The 18,752-nt window shown below is 50.1% G+C and overlaps 3 protein-coding genes across 3 annotated transcripts; 1 reads left to right on the top strand and 2 right to left on the bottom strand.

The window, feature by feature from the left end:
- Positions 1-596: 596 nt before the first annotated feature.
- On the bottom strand, positions 597-1,975 carry LOC117897539. Its single transcript, XM_034806461.1, has 3 exons — positions 1,591-1,975; positions 1,065-1,187; positions 597-1,000 (listed from the first exon to the last, which is right to left on the bottom strand). The coding sequence occupies exons 1-3, from the start codon at positions 1,973-1,975 to the stop codon at positions 597-599; spliced, it is 912 nt and encodes a 303-aa protein (XP_034662352.1).
- Positions 1,976-4,701: 2,726 nt separating this feature from the next.
- Positions 4,702-7,992, bottom strand: LOC117898173 (mucin-5AC). The gene is made up of 5 exons (XM_034807382.1): positions 7,117-7,992; positions 6,693-7,052; positions 6,146-6,625; positions 5,937-6,089; positions 4,702-5,878 (listed from the first exon to the last, which is right to left on the bottom strand). The coding sequence occupies exons 1-5, from the start codon at positions 7,325-7,327 to the stop codon at positions 4,785-4,787; spliced, it is 2,298 nt and encodes a 765-aa protein (XP_034663273.1). The 5' UTR covers positions 7,328-7,992; the 3' UTR covers positions 4,702-4,784.
- Positions 7,993-8,806: 814 nt separating this feature from the next.
- On the top strand, positions 8,807-14,419 carry LOC117898247 (glutaredoxin domain-containing cysteine-rich protein CG31559). The gene is made up of 2 exons (XM_034807492.1): positions 8,807-9,989; positions 13,741-14,419. The coding sequence occupies exons 1-2, from the start codon at positions 9,030-9,032 to the stop codon at positions 14,212-14,214; spliced, it is 1,434 nt and encodes a 477-aa protein (XP_034663383.1). The 5' UTR covers positions 8,807-9,029; the 3' UTR covers positions 14,215-14,419.
- Positions 14,420-18,752: the final 4,333 nt, after the last annotated feature.

Raw genomic sequence — 18,752 nt, 5'->3', positions numbered from 1 at the left:
CCTGGCTATCTGGAGTGCAATAATACATCCAATAATTCATTCCTGTTGGTTCTCCCGCTCATATTTGCCGGCAGACCCGTGCCTAAGTCCTATTTGCTCAATTAAGTTCAAGAATTGTGCGGAATCGGTATTGTTTCCAGGAAGGTGAACCCGAATCCGAATCCGGATTTGGATTGTTTGTTTAACGGAAGCAATGGCAATGGCCAACTGATAAGAGCCCGATACGTACGCCTCTCACACGTTTTATTTCTGGCTTTTGGCCAGCTGTGTCTGCTGTGTGTGTGCGGGGGGGATGGGGAGGGGTTGCTGCTTGTTTGCTTTCCCCATAAACAAATTGTTTTATGCTTTTATGAGCGGCGTGGGGTGTTTGGTTTGTGGAATTATGTGGAGACAGACTAAAGCAGAGCCGTTTAAGTGATGCAACATCCAAAGGAATGTTCAAGAAATTGCTGAATTGTATTCGCTTGCATGGTAAAAAGAACGCTACATAAATACACTTATTAAATTGCAATAAATTACCTAGTTTAATTTAAGGGCTAAGCAACAACAACGGCGGACAGTGAGGACGGCGTAGGATGACTCGAATGTGTGCGACTCTACTGTATCCGCTTGCTAATTGTGTCCAGATAGTTGTAGCCGTTGTAGGCCTTACTCGTGGCCCAGTCCTTGCTGTAGGTGTTGCCCGGGATGTCGTGCGGCCCACCCGCGCCCGAGCTGTAGGGGGAGTAGGAGTTGCTGCTGCCCACGAACTGCGAGTAGTCCGAGGGCTCCGAGTCGTAGACGTGCGAGTGCGTCTGCACCAGGTGGGGATGGATCTTGCACATGGTCTTGTACTTCAGATAGTGTATCAGCCAGCCCACGCCGCCGACCAGCAGCACGTTCATGCCGATGACCGTCAGCAGCATGGACACGAGAGTCATTTTCAGGTGTGCGATTTTCATCAGAATCACCAGCGGCAGAATGATGAGCCACTTCTTCTTCTTGCGCTTCAGACGTGCCTCTGAGGGAGAGTCCAGAACTTGAGACCCGACCCGCAGTCGTAGATAGATTAATGCTGCACTCACCCGACTCGTCCATGACGCGGGCCCCCGTCTCGCTGGAGAGCGCCAGCTGAAGGCCGTGGTTGCGCCCGAACGTCTCCACCGCCCGCTTGAGGAACTTGAAGATGAGCGTCAGCTCGCTGTCACCTGGCGGATGGGTTGGAGAGAGAAGCGCGCAATTAGCAGTGAATGAAAAATGCCCATCAATTGTTTGTTGTTTGCACCCGCAGCAGGGCACCACCAGAGCGGATCAAGAAGCGAGCGGCAATAAGTTCCAGAAGTTAATTAACTCTCGCAATAAACATCCGCAACGGATAATCGATCCAGCACGGGGCAGCTGCCTTAGGAGTGCTGTGGATGCTGGCTGCCACTGGAAGTGGATGTTGTCTGCACCACACCACACGGCACCCAGTCGTTGGAGTATTTCGGTCATTTTAATGTCGCGGTCTTGAGCGTTAATTTCCTTTTGGCCAACTGACCGCGGGGGAAAACAACTTTCGTTTCGGACAACGGACAGCGGACAGCGGAAAACGGATCAGCACGGACCCACCTTCCAAGCTCTTGGCATCGTTGAACACCACAATGTCGTCGGCCGGCTCCCCCAACTGGACCAGCCGCAGGAGTCGATGCTTATCCGCTGCCAAATCCCGTCCATACTCGTTGGGGAAAAAGCCCATGCCGTTGGTGGCCAGTTTCCAGATCAGCTTCGAGGCCTTGTACTTGATGCAGGACATCAGATTGCGCGTGTCGAAGCACTGCCGCTGGTTGCGCGCTATGTAGGCATCGTTGTGCGACAGCAGCGAGCCACCCGCTCGGCCAGCGGATCGTTGGATGGCGGGCGTCGGCGGTGCATCTGTGGCCTGCGTCTCCCCTGCGCTGCCATAGTGGAGCAGTAGGAGCAGCATCAGTGCTAGCACGAGGCGACAGAGTAGCATTTTGTTGGCCGATTGAAGCGCGAGACTAGTCTGGGTTGGGTTGGAGTCTGGGGCACCGCACGGCTGACTGGACGAGACACAAATAGCAGCCAGAAGGCGCTGGCTACTCCTTTTATCACGGCGAGGCAGCCAGCCACAGCAGCAACTGCAAACCGAGGCGCCGTACGAAGATAGCTGCTTGGCAAGTTGCAGCTCGGCTCGTCTAATGCTCATGTGCATGCAGCAGGCAGCGGAATCGCAATTCCTGCCACCGAGTGTTGACTGCCATGCCAATGCCAATGCCACCGAGCTTTCTGGGTCAGAGTCGGAGTGCGGGGCACGTTTTGTGGCGATCCGCGATCGAACAGCAAATTGGATCGATCGCATTGTCGTCTGGATTATGAAGTGAAGCCAGCAGCCAGCAGCCAGCAGCCAGCAGCAACCACCAATTGACCGCCTTCCCGCTGCGCTGCGTGTGACTGAAAGCAAGAGCCGCAAACGAAAGTGAATCGGCAAGTAGCTGCCCCGAGAAACGTACTCCGAGTATGTGCCACGATGTTACTCATACAATTAAAATCGCCTGGCGCCACTCAAGACTCTGAGCTGCTCTGAGCGACGAGTCCCAATCCAAATCAGAGCCATCCGAGCTGGAGGCTGGTGCCCCTCCCTGGGGGGCGCCTTCGTAAAATGATACCAATCGGAATAAGTGCGAATGCGCATTTATGTGAGATTAAACTGCGCCTTTTGTGGGCAGCAGATTGTGGCGGCATTCTCCGGTTGCATCTGGCAATTTGCATATTTGAATGGAACACTGCACTTTGAATTGCTGTCCGTTATTAAATTTTATTTGCGTGTGCGACTGTGTGACCATCTTAATTACACAGCCGCAGACATGGGATGCGAAAGTTGTTGGTGGCATTGCTGCTGCTGCTGCTGCTACTGCTGTTTCTTCTGCAGTTGCTCTTGTTGCATTATTTACCAGTGAAAGTAACAATTGGCGCTGTTTGTTGACTCTTTTTTGCTGCCTGCTACGGCGACAACGCTCGGCATTCTTTGACCAGCGTTGACTGACATTCAATTAATTAGCTGCGCCACCTGCCACCCGTTGTCTGCACTCGCTCCTAATGAGAATTAGGTAACCCACGCGAATCAGTGTGGTGCAAGAATCTGCTCTGGTTAATACTGTAGAAAGTTTTTTGGTTTTCCTTGATCGAAAATTGCTCTAAACATTGTCTTTAAGCTAGCCGCAAAATATTTGACCGCAACATGGCACACAATGTTCGTCAGCCCCGCTGCCATCAGCCATCAGCCTCCGTTTGATGGCCACATATTAAATCCCGAAGCACACGCAAACGTGAGGCTATTTAGAGGATTTCGGAGTCCGCAGCAGAGTCCGCCCAAAACTACTTTTACTAGAAATTAGCTGCGAATGTCCCGTCCCAGCTGAAACGCCAACTTGCTAAACCAATTAAACAAATTGAACTACAGAGGATGGAGGATGGGGATGGGGATGAGGAGGCTCCTATCCGCTCTGATCTTTGTTGGGCTGCTGTTGCAGACGGCCGGATGGGATAAATACTGTCATGTCGCCACCGGCTAACGATTGTTGGCCACCAGACAGACCCGGGTCATAAAAACTCTCCTACAGATAGCGAAATTTCCGTCCAGCTGCAGGCGTCTGAGTGTATTTTAATGCAGAAAATGCATTTAAGAGTTCAGGACAACTCTGCAAAAAATGTGTGCTGTATTATCTGCACATTTCACTTTCGATGTTCAAACTCGTTAATGGGATCTGTCTGCTGGGAAGGCCGTGGTTGTGCGTTTCAATGGCTTTCTGGCTCTGCCTGTGGCTCTATCTCAGGCGACATTGACCATCCTGTCAGCTGTAATTTATCAGATACGAATCCAATCAAGGTTCTCAATGGGAAGTCTCCAACGACGCCGCACCCAATTGTCACGCTCACAATGCGGTTCAATTTGATCAACTTCAATGCAGTGATAAAATCCACAAACAATAAGCGTTTCCACAAAACAAAAACACGCCTTGATAGTCGTTGGTAATACGCTAATATCCTCTTCCGCTTATTTTAAATGGTGGCTTATCGTCGCAATTTGCATGTTAGAAATTCAATAAATTCATTCGAAGCTTCTATGAAAACACAATGAGAGGATAACAGTCATGCGTGAAGCCTTGGAGGCCTTGGGTAGAGAATTTGCTTTCTTGACTAAAGTAATTCAGTATATGCAATGAAATGCTTCAAAAGATTAGGTTTAAGCTCGGTCTTTTTTTATGTTACTACTTATCTATCATAAGTTTTCCCTGACACGTTGACAACCTAAGAGGACGGTATCCGGGCTAATTTGAATATCGATTAATATGGGAAACCAAATCGAATATTTTGCTTCTCACTCTGACAAAAGGTGGTCGGCACGAGACTGGGGCTGACGATATTCCGTCATCTAGTGCCGGGAAGCAGAACTACATAATCGAGAGGCTCCACCTAGCAATCGGTTTGGTTGCTAGAAAGAAATCGGTCTCAGCAATAGGTGACGCCAACGAGAGTACTTGTCGCCATCTATGTTTGTGCTGCTGTGACTCTACAAAAGCTGTATGATATGAAACTGTGAAGGCAATGCTTGATTTTAAAACGTGCTAGAAAATTCAGATGCGAATGTATCGAAAGGTGGGCGAGTGTCACAGATACTGCTTGATTACTGCACTTTGGACTGCACTTTTGAAAATATTATTAAATGATAATTTGTAATTGTATTCAACAGACTTTAACAACAACTTAACTTAAGGCGACAGTTTTAACAATGAATGAAACGCTTAAATGAAAACATTTTGATTTGTTCGGGCTCGTAACAAGCGCATTATCAACGAGTTCTTATCGAGACCATAGATGGAGGTTTGACCACTGGACTCGGACAGCGGCTCCTCCGCCGTGTAATCACTGCTCTGGGTGGTCGTTGACGACTCACTTGAGGCTTCCGTTGATGTCGACGCGCTGCTTCTTGCTTCTGTGCTGGACAGATCTTCAGCTATTGTGGCTGAGGATGTGGCAGCATCTGTGCTGACGGAGGCAGCAGTAGTAGCAGAAGTCTCTGCCACGCCTGCGGTAGTCTCTTCGCTGGTCGTTTCTTCCCATGCCTCTGAGGAGGTGGACATGGTTGCAGGTGCAACTGTTGTGGAAGGAGGATTCGTGGCGACAGTGGTGGAAGGGGGCGTGGCAGTCGTGCTCTCAATGGGTTCTGGCGTCGCTGTGGTGCTGGTTGTGGCTGGAGCGGTGGTCAGCTTAAGTAGCATTTGTGGATCTTCGTAGAGGTTTGCCGCGTTGCCGATATCCAAATTCAATAGTTCCGCCGAGGCAATGCTCAGAGTGGGTGGCATGGGGGAAGCTGTGGTTGTGCTGATGGTGGTCGCTCCAATTGAATCTGACTGGGTCGAGGATTCTATCGGCTTAACCCAGTAATAGGGCGGATATTTTTCGCTGTGCGCCTTTTTGAAGGTCGCTGGCTTTTTGCTGAAGTAACCCTTGACATTGTCGAGTGTCTGTCGCACGAGCCAATTGTCATTTGAAGACCAAAGACTGGCATCGGAGTCGTTTTCAATGGATCGATCGATGGGGCCAAAGCCGGCTGTGGCTAGCTCTATTTTGCGAATCTTGCGATTGTTGAATTCCTGGCTGATGGCTGCTGGCGTTGGCCTGAAGGATTTCCTGAACTGCTGGCGCGGCTTGTATGGGTTTGTGGGTGCCTTGGTTGTGGCTTGGCTGGCCAGAGGCTTTCCTGGGGTGGTGATGGACAGTCGCCTGCTGCTGGCATACAGCATACGGGGAATCAGACCGCGTTCCGTGGCAGCCGCCTTGGGCTTCATTGTGCCCCTGGCCTTTGCACACTCTCCTTTGTGGATGATCTTCCAGACTGCAAGAAAATTGCGTTACTTCTTTGTCTCTGTCTGTGTGCGGAAGGTTCCACTTACCAGTTCTGGGATCCTTGCAACGCACTCGCTCCAGATAGCACTCATTGATGACTGTGTGGTGGGTGCCATTGCGACTGGCACACACTGGCTGATAGACCGAAGGGCAGGGCTTGTCGCAGCGTCGGCAGGGGCCATCGTGCACAATGGACCATGCTGTGGATCGTGAAATGAGTAAAGTCCTGCCAGAAATGCCCATGTAAGTGCCTTACCGTTGCCGATGCTTTGGCTGTACTCCATGAGGGCACAGACAGTCGGGAATGTGCGTCTCTCTCCGTTGAAGCTGCCACACACAGGCTCGTTGCTGAACACACACGGCCTTGTAGAGCTTTTGGCAGCAATGCCAATGCCTCCTCTGGTGGTGGCACTCCCGTGCACTCGTCGGAGCTTGGGCGCGGACACCACATAGGGCTTGCGAGCTGGCAGGGAGTAGCTCTTCTCCATGGTGCCTGCGTTGCTGATGAACTGGGTGTGGAATGTGGAGGGGGCATAGATTTGCACTGCGTCCTCGGGTATCTGGAAGTCTTCCACCTGATTGGACTTCTTACTGTGACTGCGCTTGGCCCGATCCGGCTCCGCCTCCGCCTCCGTCTCCGTCTCCAGCTTTGGCTTGGCCCTTGGCTTGTATTTGCGATTGTGCTTCATTTTGGTGCTGTCCTCGCCGCAAAGTCCCTCGGAAACTATGCGCCAATCTGTTGGAGTTGGACATGAAAGCATGAGTGACTGTAACCGGAAAATGGCACACAACAGGCAACCCACTTCTCTGTGTCTTAATGTTCTCTGCATTCACCAGGCACTCATTCGAAAATGTAGACTTTACGCCCGCATATGCAGCGCACACGGGACGATAGATCCTGGTGCAGGGCACTGGCAGTGGCCGCTTGTACTTGCCAACGTTGCCCACGTGAGGTGATGTCTGCTCCCTGCTGGCCTTGGGACACACTCCCCACCTGTGCACCGCCCAATCGGACTGCGACAGGCACGAGGTGCGTGCCATTTCACACCGATTCCTAAAGGTGCGTCGCTCCCCGCTGCTCGCACTCACCCCGCACGCTGGCTGATATCCGTTGCTGCAGTGGAAGTCACAATTGGGGAAGCAGTGCCGCAGCGTCACATCATCTGGAAGGAAGGAGAATACAATTATGACCCATAGGTGGCGTTGGGGTTAGCTGTTCCAACTCACACAAGGGAGCACCCATGAGGTTGCCTCGCTGCGCCTTCCGCAGCTCACACTCGTTGCTGAACAGGAAGTACATGCCGTTGTCGCGACTCCTCGCACACATGGGAATGTCATCGTTGTAGCAAGATCCCCGATCCAGACCATTGATCGTGCGAGCGGAAGCTGCCGCCAAAACAGATAATCCCAAGCAGAACAGCAGTTGCCTTCCAGCCATGTTCCTCTCGAGCTGAAACTTTAAGACTCAATGCAATCTGAGCTGCATCTCGGCCTTATATAAGTCAGCGATGTCACGCGCTGCAATCAGTCGTGCGGCATGGAGCCCCGACCAGCTGATATTATCGAAGCAGAACCCCAAAATTCTGCAGACATCAAATATCGCGATAAACACGCTCGGCGCTCGGTCTGCCGCTCATGACATCGGAATTCTGTGAAATTTGTCAGTGCGCCCCCCGATAGATTCTTCGATTGTTGTCGCTCCGCTGATAACGGCTTCCCCTTCGAGTTTCGTCAATTAGATGCAACTCTTTATTGTGGCTTCGATTGCAAGTGCGCCACTCCGCGCTGCGCTGCTCTGCGCTGCTCCGGTTGCTGCGTGTTCCATGATACGTGATATTCGGTTGATTTCGGCAAAAGCCACCAGATAAGCCCCAGCCAGCCAAACTTGGCATTTGCATTGATTGTGCGGTTATCGCCGCTGTTGCTGCTGCTGCAAAGTTCTGTCAAAACTTTATAGTTAGTATCTTTTCCGCAGTTCCCTCTGAGCTGATAATGGGATAGCCGCCCGACACCCACCCCATGGCAACTTTTATGTTCAATAAGTTCTTTGTTGGCCATAGAATATTTGTCATTTGTAGCGACTTTTGAACGAGTCAACTTTGGCCATGATCTCAGAGAAAAATGTTTAAAATATTAAAGCTTGCGGCAATAATTGTTGCATTCAAATTAAACGTTTTATTGTGATTAAATCTATTCCAGAGGAATTTGAGTGCCATAAACGATTTGCATTGAGCATCAGCTGGCCAAAGTACTCCATTAAATCCTTAACCTTGATCACCACAAATCAAAGTCTTTATTCAGCTTTGCCAAGTTCCACCAAGAGAGTTGAAATAATTATTTAATTAGCAGCTGGCAAACAGAGAAAAACACTTCTGGCGTCTCTGCTAATTTGTGTTCTTACGGTTCTTACGGCCACCCCATGGATAATCTGGCCAAATGATCGGGTACGTTTGTCAGTTCCCCCAGTCAGTTCCCCCCGGGGCAGGCTCAATCGGCATAACGTCACAGTCACGCGCAGGCGACATGCTGCTACCCCCCTGCCCGCTTTGCCTTTGTAGGCCAATTGGAAATTTCGCGAAGCGGCCAGAAACTTCTTCTTCGCCGCTAATGACAAACAATTTGGAAATAGAAATAGCAACAGAAAGAAGCGGGCGCTAAAATTACAAAATGTAATAACGCGCGGCTAATGCAATCGAGTGAAAGAAAAGAAACGAAAGAAAGCAGCAAGGCAGCTTGGGAGTTGCTGAATAACAAGAGAGAGAGGGAGAGAGAGAGCGCGAGTCAGCGCTGAATGCGGCTGGAGAAATGGTGCAAAACAGCGAGAGAGAGCTGCAAGACGGTGAGCTTCTTGGCAGGTGCTGTGTGAGCGACTCACGATCGTAGCTCCACTCTGGCTGCTCCGTTGGAGCTGCAAGAAAAACTTTGGCCAGTCTAACGACAAGAGCTGAAGCATAAAGACATGCGACGTCGGGTGCAACGTCCGTTAAAGTCAGTTACAGAGTCAGACACAGAGTCAGAGTCATTGAACGCAAATAAATAATCAAAGCCGCCAACTTAGACCAGAAGTCCCCCCATCCAATTCAGACTGCAAAAGGCAGCCGCGTGTTACACAGTGCCCCTTTCCGTCCGTCTACATAATCATGGTGGTGGCCACGCCCCCCAGCACAGCAGCAGGCAACAGCAGTGGCAATGGAGGTGCCAGCAATCCGGGCAACTGCTACATGGATCAGTACCAGAAGTATGCCACGCACTGCGAGCGAGCGGACAGCGGCAACGGCAGCGATCTGGAGAGCAACGGCATTCCGGCCAAGCCAGCCTCGCTGCTCACCGACGACAGCGAGGAGAGTGGCCCCTCCTCCCTGGGCAGTGACTCCCTGCACTGCAGCAGCACGGAGTATGTGCGCCAGGCGGCCTCCCAGCCCAGCGGCCAGCTGCAGCTGCAGCGGCAGCGCCAGAAGTCGATCCGCATGCTGGGCTCGCTGGGCTCGCTGCTGCCAGACTCCCTGCTGCGGGACATACGGGATAGACGCAATGCGGAGGAGTACGTGGTGCAGTACACGGGACACGTCGATGCTGAGACCGAGGCAGACACTGAGGCTGAACCCGAGCCTGAGGTCAAGGACAAGCCAATGCCAGCGTGCAAGAAGTCGTTGCGCCTGTCTCGGGAGTCGCTCAGCGAGGAGAAAATCGAGGAGCTGCGTGCGGCCGTGGAGAGAGCCAACTTTGTGCAAACCGGTGAGGAGTCGTTGGACAGCATTGAGGCCGCCTCGCAATCTCTGCTAGTGAGCTGCCACACCAATGGCAGGGGCAGCAGCAACATCAACTACAAATATGCAGACGACCAATACTACAGCTTTCACATTAACGAGCACGAGAACTTTAGCAGCTTCGCGCGTCACGGCGACGAGGCGTCGATGGCCACGGCCGCGAGCCTAACGGAACAGCAAGATCTCTTCGCGGGCTACCGGGATGTGCGCTGCAGCAGCAGCTCCACCCAGTCCACCATTCGCTCGGCCAAGGGAACGGTGCGAGGCGTCAAGAATCGTGTGCGCAATGGAATAGCCACGTTCTTGCAGCTCCAGCAGCAGCCCAATGCCAAGGTGAGTCGAGGTCGAGGTCGAATCACACACGATGAATATGTTTATGAATATGCAGGGAATTGAGAAAGACATTCGAGTTGGTATTCAGTTATTCAGAGTTATTCCGTTCCCACGGTGTCGGCGTCAACAGTCTGCATGATTGCCCACACCATTGAGTCATCTCTGCCAGGCACGGGCACGGGCACGGGCCCACCCAAATTATGCAATCCCTCGATGCCGATTGTTTGCCATCCTCCATCCCATGTGCACGCCTCTCAGAGAAAGTGCTAGCCAACAATTGAAGATGCCGATGCCGTTGCCGTTGCCCATGCCAATGTGTGGACTCGGAGCTGCTTTTCAATATCTTTCACATTTCGTATTGGCGTCTCACAACTCGCTCCGTTTTACCCGTAATCTAATGAGCAACTGTAGGAGCAACTCCACATCCCCTCCCCTACCCTCTCCGCCTACCCACCTGCCTGGCAGCACACACGAGCTGCGCTTTCAGCGTCTCTTTGCTCAGTTTCTTCTTCAATTATAATGAATACCGTTAAGTGGCTTATTTTGTGCTGTGCTCTGCTCTGCTGTGGTTTGTCGTTGCTGCTGTTGTTGTTGTTGTCGTTGTCTTTGCTTGGTGTCTTTGCCGTTGTCTTTGTCGTTTTGTATGCGCTTAGCGCGCGCTCACAACTTGCTCAGCTCAGCGCTCGCAGCTTATTCCAGATCTCGGTCTGCCCCCACCCCACCACACAGCTACACGAGGTTCAACTTTTACGTTTCCAAAACGCATCTCGCTGCTCTTTCCCAGTATTTTGGGTGTGCTTTGGACTCACCAACTAATCGCAGCTAATGGTGGGGCAGTTGGGCGACTAAAACAACAGCTAGCCCAACGGTGCTGAATGGAATTGTCATCGTAAAAGTGGAACTTTTATTAGTTTCTCTCTGTCTCAGTCTGAGGCGTGTTCTGGGAACTAGTTTTGCATAAAACGTTCATTAATTGCTGATGAAGAAATCGTTTGATAAATCACAGACATCATGGATTAATGTTTATTCTTGGTAAGAGCTTTCTCGGTTTTTGGGTATTTCCCCTGAACGCTGTCAAAGATCTTTCAGTGCTGCAGCTGGAACTCGTTTGGATTAGCAGTTTTCCGCCCGCTTACGCAGTTTTCCCCCCCACAAACCATTTCCCATTATCAACCATGACTCGCGTAGAAATCTTTTCTGGTCCATAAATACATTTTCGGCTTGGAAATTGTATTTTTGGGTTTTTTTATGCTTTTTAATTTTTATTAGTCGCTGGCTGGCTGGCTGCCTGGCTGCTCTCACAAAGCGACTTAGAAATTTCCCTTTATCTAATTTAATGAACAGATTTTAGATCATTTTAATTGTTTTGTTTGTGGCTGTGGCTGTGGCTGTGGCTGTGGCTGCGGCTTTCTTGCTTTTCACTTTCTGAGCCATGGAGCAAAACTTGATGAAATGACGGAATGTCGGTTGGCCCGGGCCCGAGCCCGAGCCCGGGACCGCCCCTTCGACCGACACAACAACGGATTGGCATAAATTAAGTAGATGCTAAATGAATAGATATGTTTTATGGCCTTATAGCGGCTCACATGCAAATTAGCCAGCAAGTCAGACAGTCAGAAACTCTGCTGTGGGGCAGGAGGAACCACATTCAGAGACCAACAATGGGAAAAGTGAGATGCTGTTAATTATAATGCAGCTGGCATTCCATTCCATTCCAGCTTCCAATCCATTCCACTCGCGTATGCAGAGCAGTAAAAAATCGAAAGTGAAAATCCAACTTGGCATTGTTTTTTTTGTTTCTTTTTCGTGGCCGATTGTTTGAGGCCCTTCGGCGCTTGAAGCCCATAATTGGAGCAATCGACAGTGAATTTTTGATGGCTACAAATTAGAGGTGTTTGCCACACACAAACACACACATGAAAAAAACCGACAACTCACTTTGTCACCTTCGAGAAGCATCAGCAGCAGCAGCAGCAGCAACAACAACCTCATGGGTTGGAGGCATCATTGGCATTAGCCTCCATCTCGATGTGTGTTGCTCAACTCTTCGATTGGCAATCACTCTGCGGCTGGCTGGCTGCTGCTGCTGCTGCTGCTGCTGCTGCTGGCTATTGGCCATACAAGTGACCTGCTTTCTCTTTTGTCCATTAATATGTAGCAGAGCTCAGCGGAATTGTGGCGGCTGCTGCTACTTCTGAGGCGGCTGCAGCTCGACAAAAGGTTAGACGTGCAAATCACGTGTGTTAATTGTTAATTGCCAGCGGAGTGTGTTTATGTTTCTTTTTGGCAATTCAAATGACAGACTAAAGTTGACATTGAACCAGTGTCTAGTGGCTGGGAGCTGGAAGCTGGGAGCTGGGACCTGCAATTGGCAGTTTAGTTTTCTCCTGCAGCAACTGCAGTGCCCGAGCTGACAATTGCTGAAATTGAATTGGAAAAAACAGCTTAGCGACGCTCACTCCTGCCTCGACTTCGACTCCAGAGTTGACTTTCCATTTGACCGCAGCTCGTTTGCTGTTTGTTTGGTTGTTGTTGCATTTGTTGTTGCATTTGTTGTTGTTTTTTGTTTGCTGAATGTTTGCTTGGTTGTTTATTGTTGATTTGGTTCGTGCTGCGTGGCTTTGAACTCTTTTTTTTCGTTGTCTTGTTTTTGATTTTGTCATGAAATATTTCTCTGGCTTTTGTCGCTGACAAACGGCACATGCAGCTGCACTTTGTCACTGTCTCTCGATCTGCATCAGCCTCTCTCTCCATTTCTTTTCATTCGCCTGCTTATTAATTTTCTTTCTTTCTATTGCAATGCAAATTCTCGTCACACCGGTTTGGGGATGCTGCATCGAAACCCCACGCTGCCATTGCCTGTGCTGCTGCCTCTACATAGTTCATTGATACCAGATATAAGGCCCGGTTCGGCCCGGTTCGGTTCGTCTCAGTTCATTAGCCAAAGCAGACGCCACCAAAGTTGGCCAACTAACGGAAATGTTAATTGTCAAATGAAAACCCCCCCCTCTGGGACGAACCGAACCGAACCGGTTGAGGCTTACAAAATAAGACATCATAAATTGTCGGGAAAAACATTCCAGATTTCCATTGTACGTGTACGTCTCTCCCCTGTCGCCGTTCGATTGAATAGCAGTTTTCCTATTATTGCTTAATTGTATTGATTAATAGGATTTTGAGTGACATGCAGAGTTGGAGTGGTGGCTCGATGGCAGCCTGCTGGTTACGTGACTCCAAGCTAATGAACCCAACGGAGTGAGTGCCTGTCGAGTGTGTGGAGATTGTGGAGTTTTCCCCAACCAGTTCTCCCCAAATTCCATTCCCGTTTTGCACACAACCAAGACCTGATTTCTATTTGATTCTTGCATCAAGTTTTCACCATAGCAAAAGTTTTGCATCATTAAGCTGCAGTCTTCCCCTCTTGCCACTGAAATCGATTCTCCGTAATCATCTATCGCAGCTCAGAGTCGATTCTTCCGCGTTGCTTTTGTCTATTTGACGCTGGCCTGGCCTTCATCCTCACAAAACCAGAGACCCAATTTGGTCATGCCGTTCTGGCCTGACCATGCCAAACACTGAAATCCGCGCTCTGTGGCGAATGTGTGCGCCAATTTCCAGTTTTTGGTGGCCTGCTTTTGAGCAGACCCGACCCACTCGACGACAATAACCAGAACTCGAACTCGAACTAATCTTTTGCCATGTATTTTTTGCACCTCTTTTCATCCATGCCATCGCATCCACCCACCCACAGTGCTACAAAGAGAAAGACCTGGGCAAGGTGGTGCTGTACACCACCAGCATGGGCATTATACGGGACACCTATACGAAATGTGCCAATGTGAAGCAGATCCTGCGCACTCTGCTGATCAAGTTCGAGGAGCGGGACGTCTTCATGAGCGTCGAGTACCAGGCGGAGATGCGCCAGCGCATGCAGACCGCCCACGTCCGAGTGCCCCAGCTGTATGTCGAGGGGCAGCACATCGGCGACGCGGACACGGTGGAGCGACTGAACGAGTCCGGAGAGCTGCGCCAGCTGCTCAAGCCCTACAAGTCCATTTCCAGCACCTACACCTGCCAGACCTGCGGCGGCTACCGCCTGCTGCCCTGCCCCTCCTGCAATGGCTCCAAGAAGTCCGTCCATCGGAACCACTTCACAGCCGAGTTCGTGGCCCTCAAATGCATGAACTGCGACGAGGTGGGACTGGTCAAGTGCCACAACTGCTGAGGAGAGTCCTGCACTGGACTCGACTCGAGTGCGGACTGTCTGCATAGCTCATAAGTGTTTTTTCTGCATTTTATAACCGCTCGGCCTATATTATTTGTGTGTAAGTCCAGCTAATCGTAAGCCCTGTTAAGCTTAGTCAGCAATTAACAACCACAAGCAGCATATTCTAACTCTAAGTAGTAAATAGTTATACAAAAAAAACAAAACGAACGAAAATTTCCTGCTTGTTTTTTTATTTCTCACGTCAATATTTGAGTGCCGATAGATTTAAATATATTTAAAAATGTTCATTCATTTTCTTAGGAACCGCAAAGTATGCAAAGCTTCATGGAGATAAAATTTCCATGCCTACGATTGAACGACTTCAACAGCTTGATGTAACACAAATGATCTTGATTGAAGCAAAATTAATTGAGTTTATTTGCTGATTGAATTGCATACTTTTTGGCGCACGAGCCAAAAGGGTTTAACGCTTGTTTCATCCGGCTAAAATGACCAAATTATACTTTGGCGTCTGTGAAAGTGAATTATTGACCAACTTAGGCACAGTGGCACCCAAAACTATGCCACCACAGCCACGAGTGTGTGTGCCAGACAGAGGCCGAGTATATATTTCAGGAAACAGTTAAATATTATGAAGGAACAAGAACATGTAAATGTACATGTATGTATGTGTGTGTGTGTGTGTGTGTGTGTATGGGTAAGTAAGCTTCAACTCCGCCATGATTGCTTTCCACTCTGGTCTCCATGTGGGCCCCTCTCGGCCAGCGCCTGCATCTATTCCATTCGTCCTGGCCCTTGGCAATTATGTAAACCGACTTCTCGCTCGTTCTCTCTCTCTCTCTTCCACTCTCTTTCTCTGTTTGAACCACACCGACCATGCAATTTTCTCGCGCCATTTAATTTTTGTCGGCCTGCCCCTGCTCGAGCCGGGCGGTAGCCGTCTACGGGTTTGCCTTTCTGCCAGTTAGCCAGTCAGCCTGCTGGCCCCCAAACCATTTGCCGTTGCCATTTGCTTTTGGTGTCTTTGTTAGTTATTGTTATGGCCACTTTTAATGTTATTTTCCACTTGGCTCACACTTTTGTTAACATGCCACCCTCACGCACTGAGCCACCGACTGACCAACCGACCAACTGACCAGCAAACAGCCAAGGAATGGAAGGGAAAAAAAGAAACCGGCCAAACCCTTTCATGGCCTCTTCAGACTCAGACCTCAGCATCAGAATCAGAACCATGGCTGGCTGGAAATTGTTGTGTTTCCGCTGCCTGACGGGCCGACCCCCCCAGATCGTTAAATTCACAGGCGGCTACATTGTAATTACCAAGTGGAGTCATGGAGCAACAGCAACCCACCGAGCAGCCCACCGTGCGACCCACCGTCGAGCTGTTGGCCCAAATCCTCAGCCAAGGCGGCTTGATTTATGTGCCAACAGCGGCGGCGTCGTCATACGCAATTTTTCATAAACAATTTGGCACAATAACACACACACACACACACACACACACACACGGAATATTCCAAGGGGTTGTGCTTGGATTGGAGTTCTGCCTGGCTTTGGGTTTTGTGGGGTCTGTGGCTGGTGGTCCGTGGTCCGTGGTTGGGCTCCGTGGAGTCGTGGAGCCGACAACTGGGAGTGTGCGGAGCCACCGAAAATATTAAAATATATATATTGTAAATACCGGTAATGCTGGCAAACGGTGGCGTCATGTGAGTGTCGGCTGGTGGCCACACAGCTGGATGCAGGACGAAGACCAGACCTGTGGGCCACGTCCCTATCCCCCTGTCCTGTCCCTTCGTATTTGAGGCGAGTTCCGATGTGCCACAAAATGGCAGCTGGTCGCCTGGCAGTTAAGCCAAGACCAGGACAGCGCACAGAGCCACTGCTGGTACCCATACCCGTTACCGTTCCAGGCATTGCCATGAATCGCTGGCATTGTTAACTTTATCCGCGGTAATTAGTTTATGCGCGCAATTTCATGTGCAATTTGGACATTAAACATTTTTTGTGCCCTCCCTCCCCGCCCTCTCTCTGTGCAGTATTATTTTGGCATTTGCCAGAGTCAGAGTCAGAGTCAGAGTCTGTGGGGCATGGCCAGGAAACATTGTGCGGAGCATCTGAAAACGAGAGCATACTCCCGGGCGCAGGTGTGTTCGGTAGCTCTTTGGCTCACTATAAATTAGTGTGTCAAGCGGATGGCAGAGCATCGCTCCCAATTGGCGACAAATAAAATTAGCCACACATTATGTTTTTTGGCAAAAACTTTCAAATTGTTTTGGCCTGCCACCGGCCTCCGGCCACGAAGCCACCGCACCACACCGCACATCCCACAGTCAGCTCATTACACTGCTGTTGTGCTGGGCTGGGCTGTGCTGGGCTGTGCTCTTGTTCCCGACGAATCGGGTGGGCTACAAATCACGGCCAGCTACTCAACGGATTATTAAGTGAAAATTATGGCACTCCAAAGGCTCATAAAGCATTTACAATGCTGCTTGTGGGGCAGCCGACGCGCGGTTAGTTACATTTTTTATTGTCATTTGGCTGGGCAGGGCGTAGCCCTAACCCATTTGCCAGTTGTCTGCCATAAAACTAACATAGCTCACATTATGGAGCCGGAGTCTAAGCGGACTCCCAGCGCCACAGCCACATGGCGGGAGCAGAGTCTTTGCTCTACTCTCGACTCTCCACACTCTACACTCTACGCTGAGTGTGTGCATAAGTTTTAATCTGGCTTCCTTACAATCAGCTGGATCCTGCGATTCTGCACTTGTTTGGGAGTTGAAAATAAAAGTATGTGCCAGGCAATAGAATAGTTTTCAAGTATACTGCAGCAGAAATACTCTTTCCTGGAGAGCAGAATGCAGAAGTCCGTGTTCTTTTCTTGGCTTTTAAATAGTTCACATTCTTTTCTTCCTAGCAAATAAACCCGAAAACACACACACAAAAAATAAAGTGCATAACAATTCGAGAGTAAATGCGCCTTGAGCAGTAAATAAAATAAAAAGGCAAAGTGCGGCCAAGAGATGGCAAAAGTAAGCAAAGAATTGATTAAAATTTACGGCTCCCACACACACACACACATGTATGTGCAGCACACACCACACACACATTTACCGTAGCAACTATATGTACGATAAAGATATATCACACCGACAGCCATCCGCTTTTATCGAGAGTTCGGCTTTCGCCTCGCACTTGTGGGACGAGGCCGTTGGGTGTTGGGGTGTTGGGGCGTTGGGCGGGTTGAACAACATTTTGATTAAATTATTTTAATGGCAAGTGCGAGATATATGGTAAATATATGCGCTGGATCTATCGCATCGCTGTCTCATCTTGTTCTGCTTGTGCAGCAGCCAATTAATTCAGCTGCGAACTATTAAAGCACACACTGGGCGCTCATAAATTGAGGCAGGGTTGGGCTGGAGAGAAGGAGGAGGAGTGCGGAAACAGCAGCAAAACCAGGAAGAGGAGGGAGGCAGCAGCAGCAGCAGCAGCAACAGAACATCATGAACCAATTCTCCAGAGTGAGCTGTAAATGGTTGAATATTTCATAGACGCGAAATCCCGAATAGATGCAGAGATGCAAAAGGCGCCGCTGCCAGCAGAACAGCTGAACAGTTCTTCGGCTGTATTAGCTAAGCAAGCAGCTGATGGACGGCACAAGCTTGGCTACGGATTTGCCACAGTCACTTTGGTGCTAGATTCTCCACCCTTTTGGTTTGGGTTTGGGTTTGGGTCTAGGTAACGGTACCTGCCGGCGCGGCTACCTGCTCCGCACAGCTACCTGCCCGACCCGCATAAAGCGTCTCAGCGCGCGCTCTCTCTCTCTCTCTCTCGCTCACAGCAGCAACGCTCTATCTCTGCGAGTAGCTTTTGCCATTTTCGTGTCTCTCTTCGCCGCTCTCTTCGTGCACTGCTGCTGCTGCTCTGACTGACTGGTAAATATTTATTGAACACGATTCGCTCGTTAGGCGGACGCAGCACACACATCCAGCGGGGGGGAAGGGGGAGTCATCAGGGTAGTTGGAGTTGTAGTCCCTCATGTCTGTTGCTCTGTCTCGCATATTCGTTTTTCACTTTGATTCATTCTGTAGCATTTTTCAATTTCTTTGTATCGAGGCATACCCTAACCTACGCATGCTTCAGCTCTCACGTGCAGTGTGTCTGCCACTTAAACATAATGATAATTATGGTAAGTACTCCCACATATGCCTCGATACTTAAGCGAGCTCATAGTCCTCTTAGAGCTTATGCTGCCAGTCTGTCGGCAGAGTATCATGGCTCGTGGCAATTGGAAATGGAATTTGGTTCTCTGTTAGATTTTTCACTTGATTCTTATCTAGGACGCTGTGCTGCTAGGCGAGCGATCTGTGTGCAAATTTTCAGCTGTCCTGTGTGTGGGGATGTGGATGTGTGAGATGTGTGCACTGTCCCAGGAGTCCGTGTGTGTGTGCCAGTGTGTGGGTGTGTGTTAGTTTTAAATTTCGGCTTAGCCTGGCCGCCGGCTCAATAGGCCAGGCAGGCAGCAGCAGGCGGCA

This window comes from Drosophila subobscura, chromosome O (assembly GCF_008121235.1).
Source record: "Drosophila subobscura isolate 14011-0131.10 chromosome O, UCBerk_Dsub_1.0, whole genome shotgun sequence".
NCBI classification, from domain to species: domain Eukaryota; kingdom Metazoa; phylum Arthropoda; class Insecta; order Diptera; family Drosophilidae; genus Drosophila; species Drosophila subobscura.
This window is presented reverse-complemented; position numbering and strand designations above follow the sequence as displayed.

Bases quoted from the DNA above. Each gene is read 5' to 3' on its own strand.
- LOC117897539 (XM_034806461.1), bottom strand. From the start codon at position 1,975: ATGCTACTCTGTCGCCTCGTGCTAGCACTGATGCTGCTCCTACTGCTC. The intron at 1,188-1,590 runs GTGGGTCCGTGC...CCCATCCGCCAG, and splicing joins CGATGCCAAGAGCTTGGAAG to GTGACAGCGAGCTGACGCTC. The intron at 1,001-1,064 runs GTGAGTGCAGCA...ACTCTCCCTCAG, and splicing joins CCGCGTCATGGACGAGTCGG to AGGCACGTCTGAAGCGCAAG.
- LOC117898173 (XM_034807382.1), bottom strand. From the start codon at position 7,327: ATGGCTGGAAGGCAACTGCTGTTCTGCTTGGGATTATCTGTTTTGGCG. The intron at 7,053-7,116 runs GTGAGTTGGAAC...CCTTCCTTCCAG, and splicing joins CCTCATGGGTGCTCCCTTGT to ATGATGTGACGCTGCGGCAC. The intron at 6,626-6,692 runs GTGGGTTGCCTG...CAACTCCAACAG, and splicing joins GAACATTAAGACACAGAGAA to ATTGGCGCATAGTTTCCGAG.
- LOC117898247 (XM_034807492.1), top strand. From the start codon at position 9,030: ATGGTGGTGGCCACGCCCCCCAGCACAGCAGCAGGCAACAGCAGTGGC. The intron at 9,990-13,740 runs GTGAGTCGAGGT...ACCCACCCACAG, and splicing joins AGCAGCAGCCCAATGCCAAG to TGCTACAAAGAGAAAGACCT.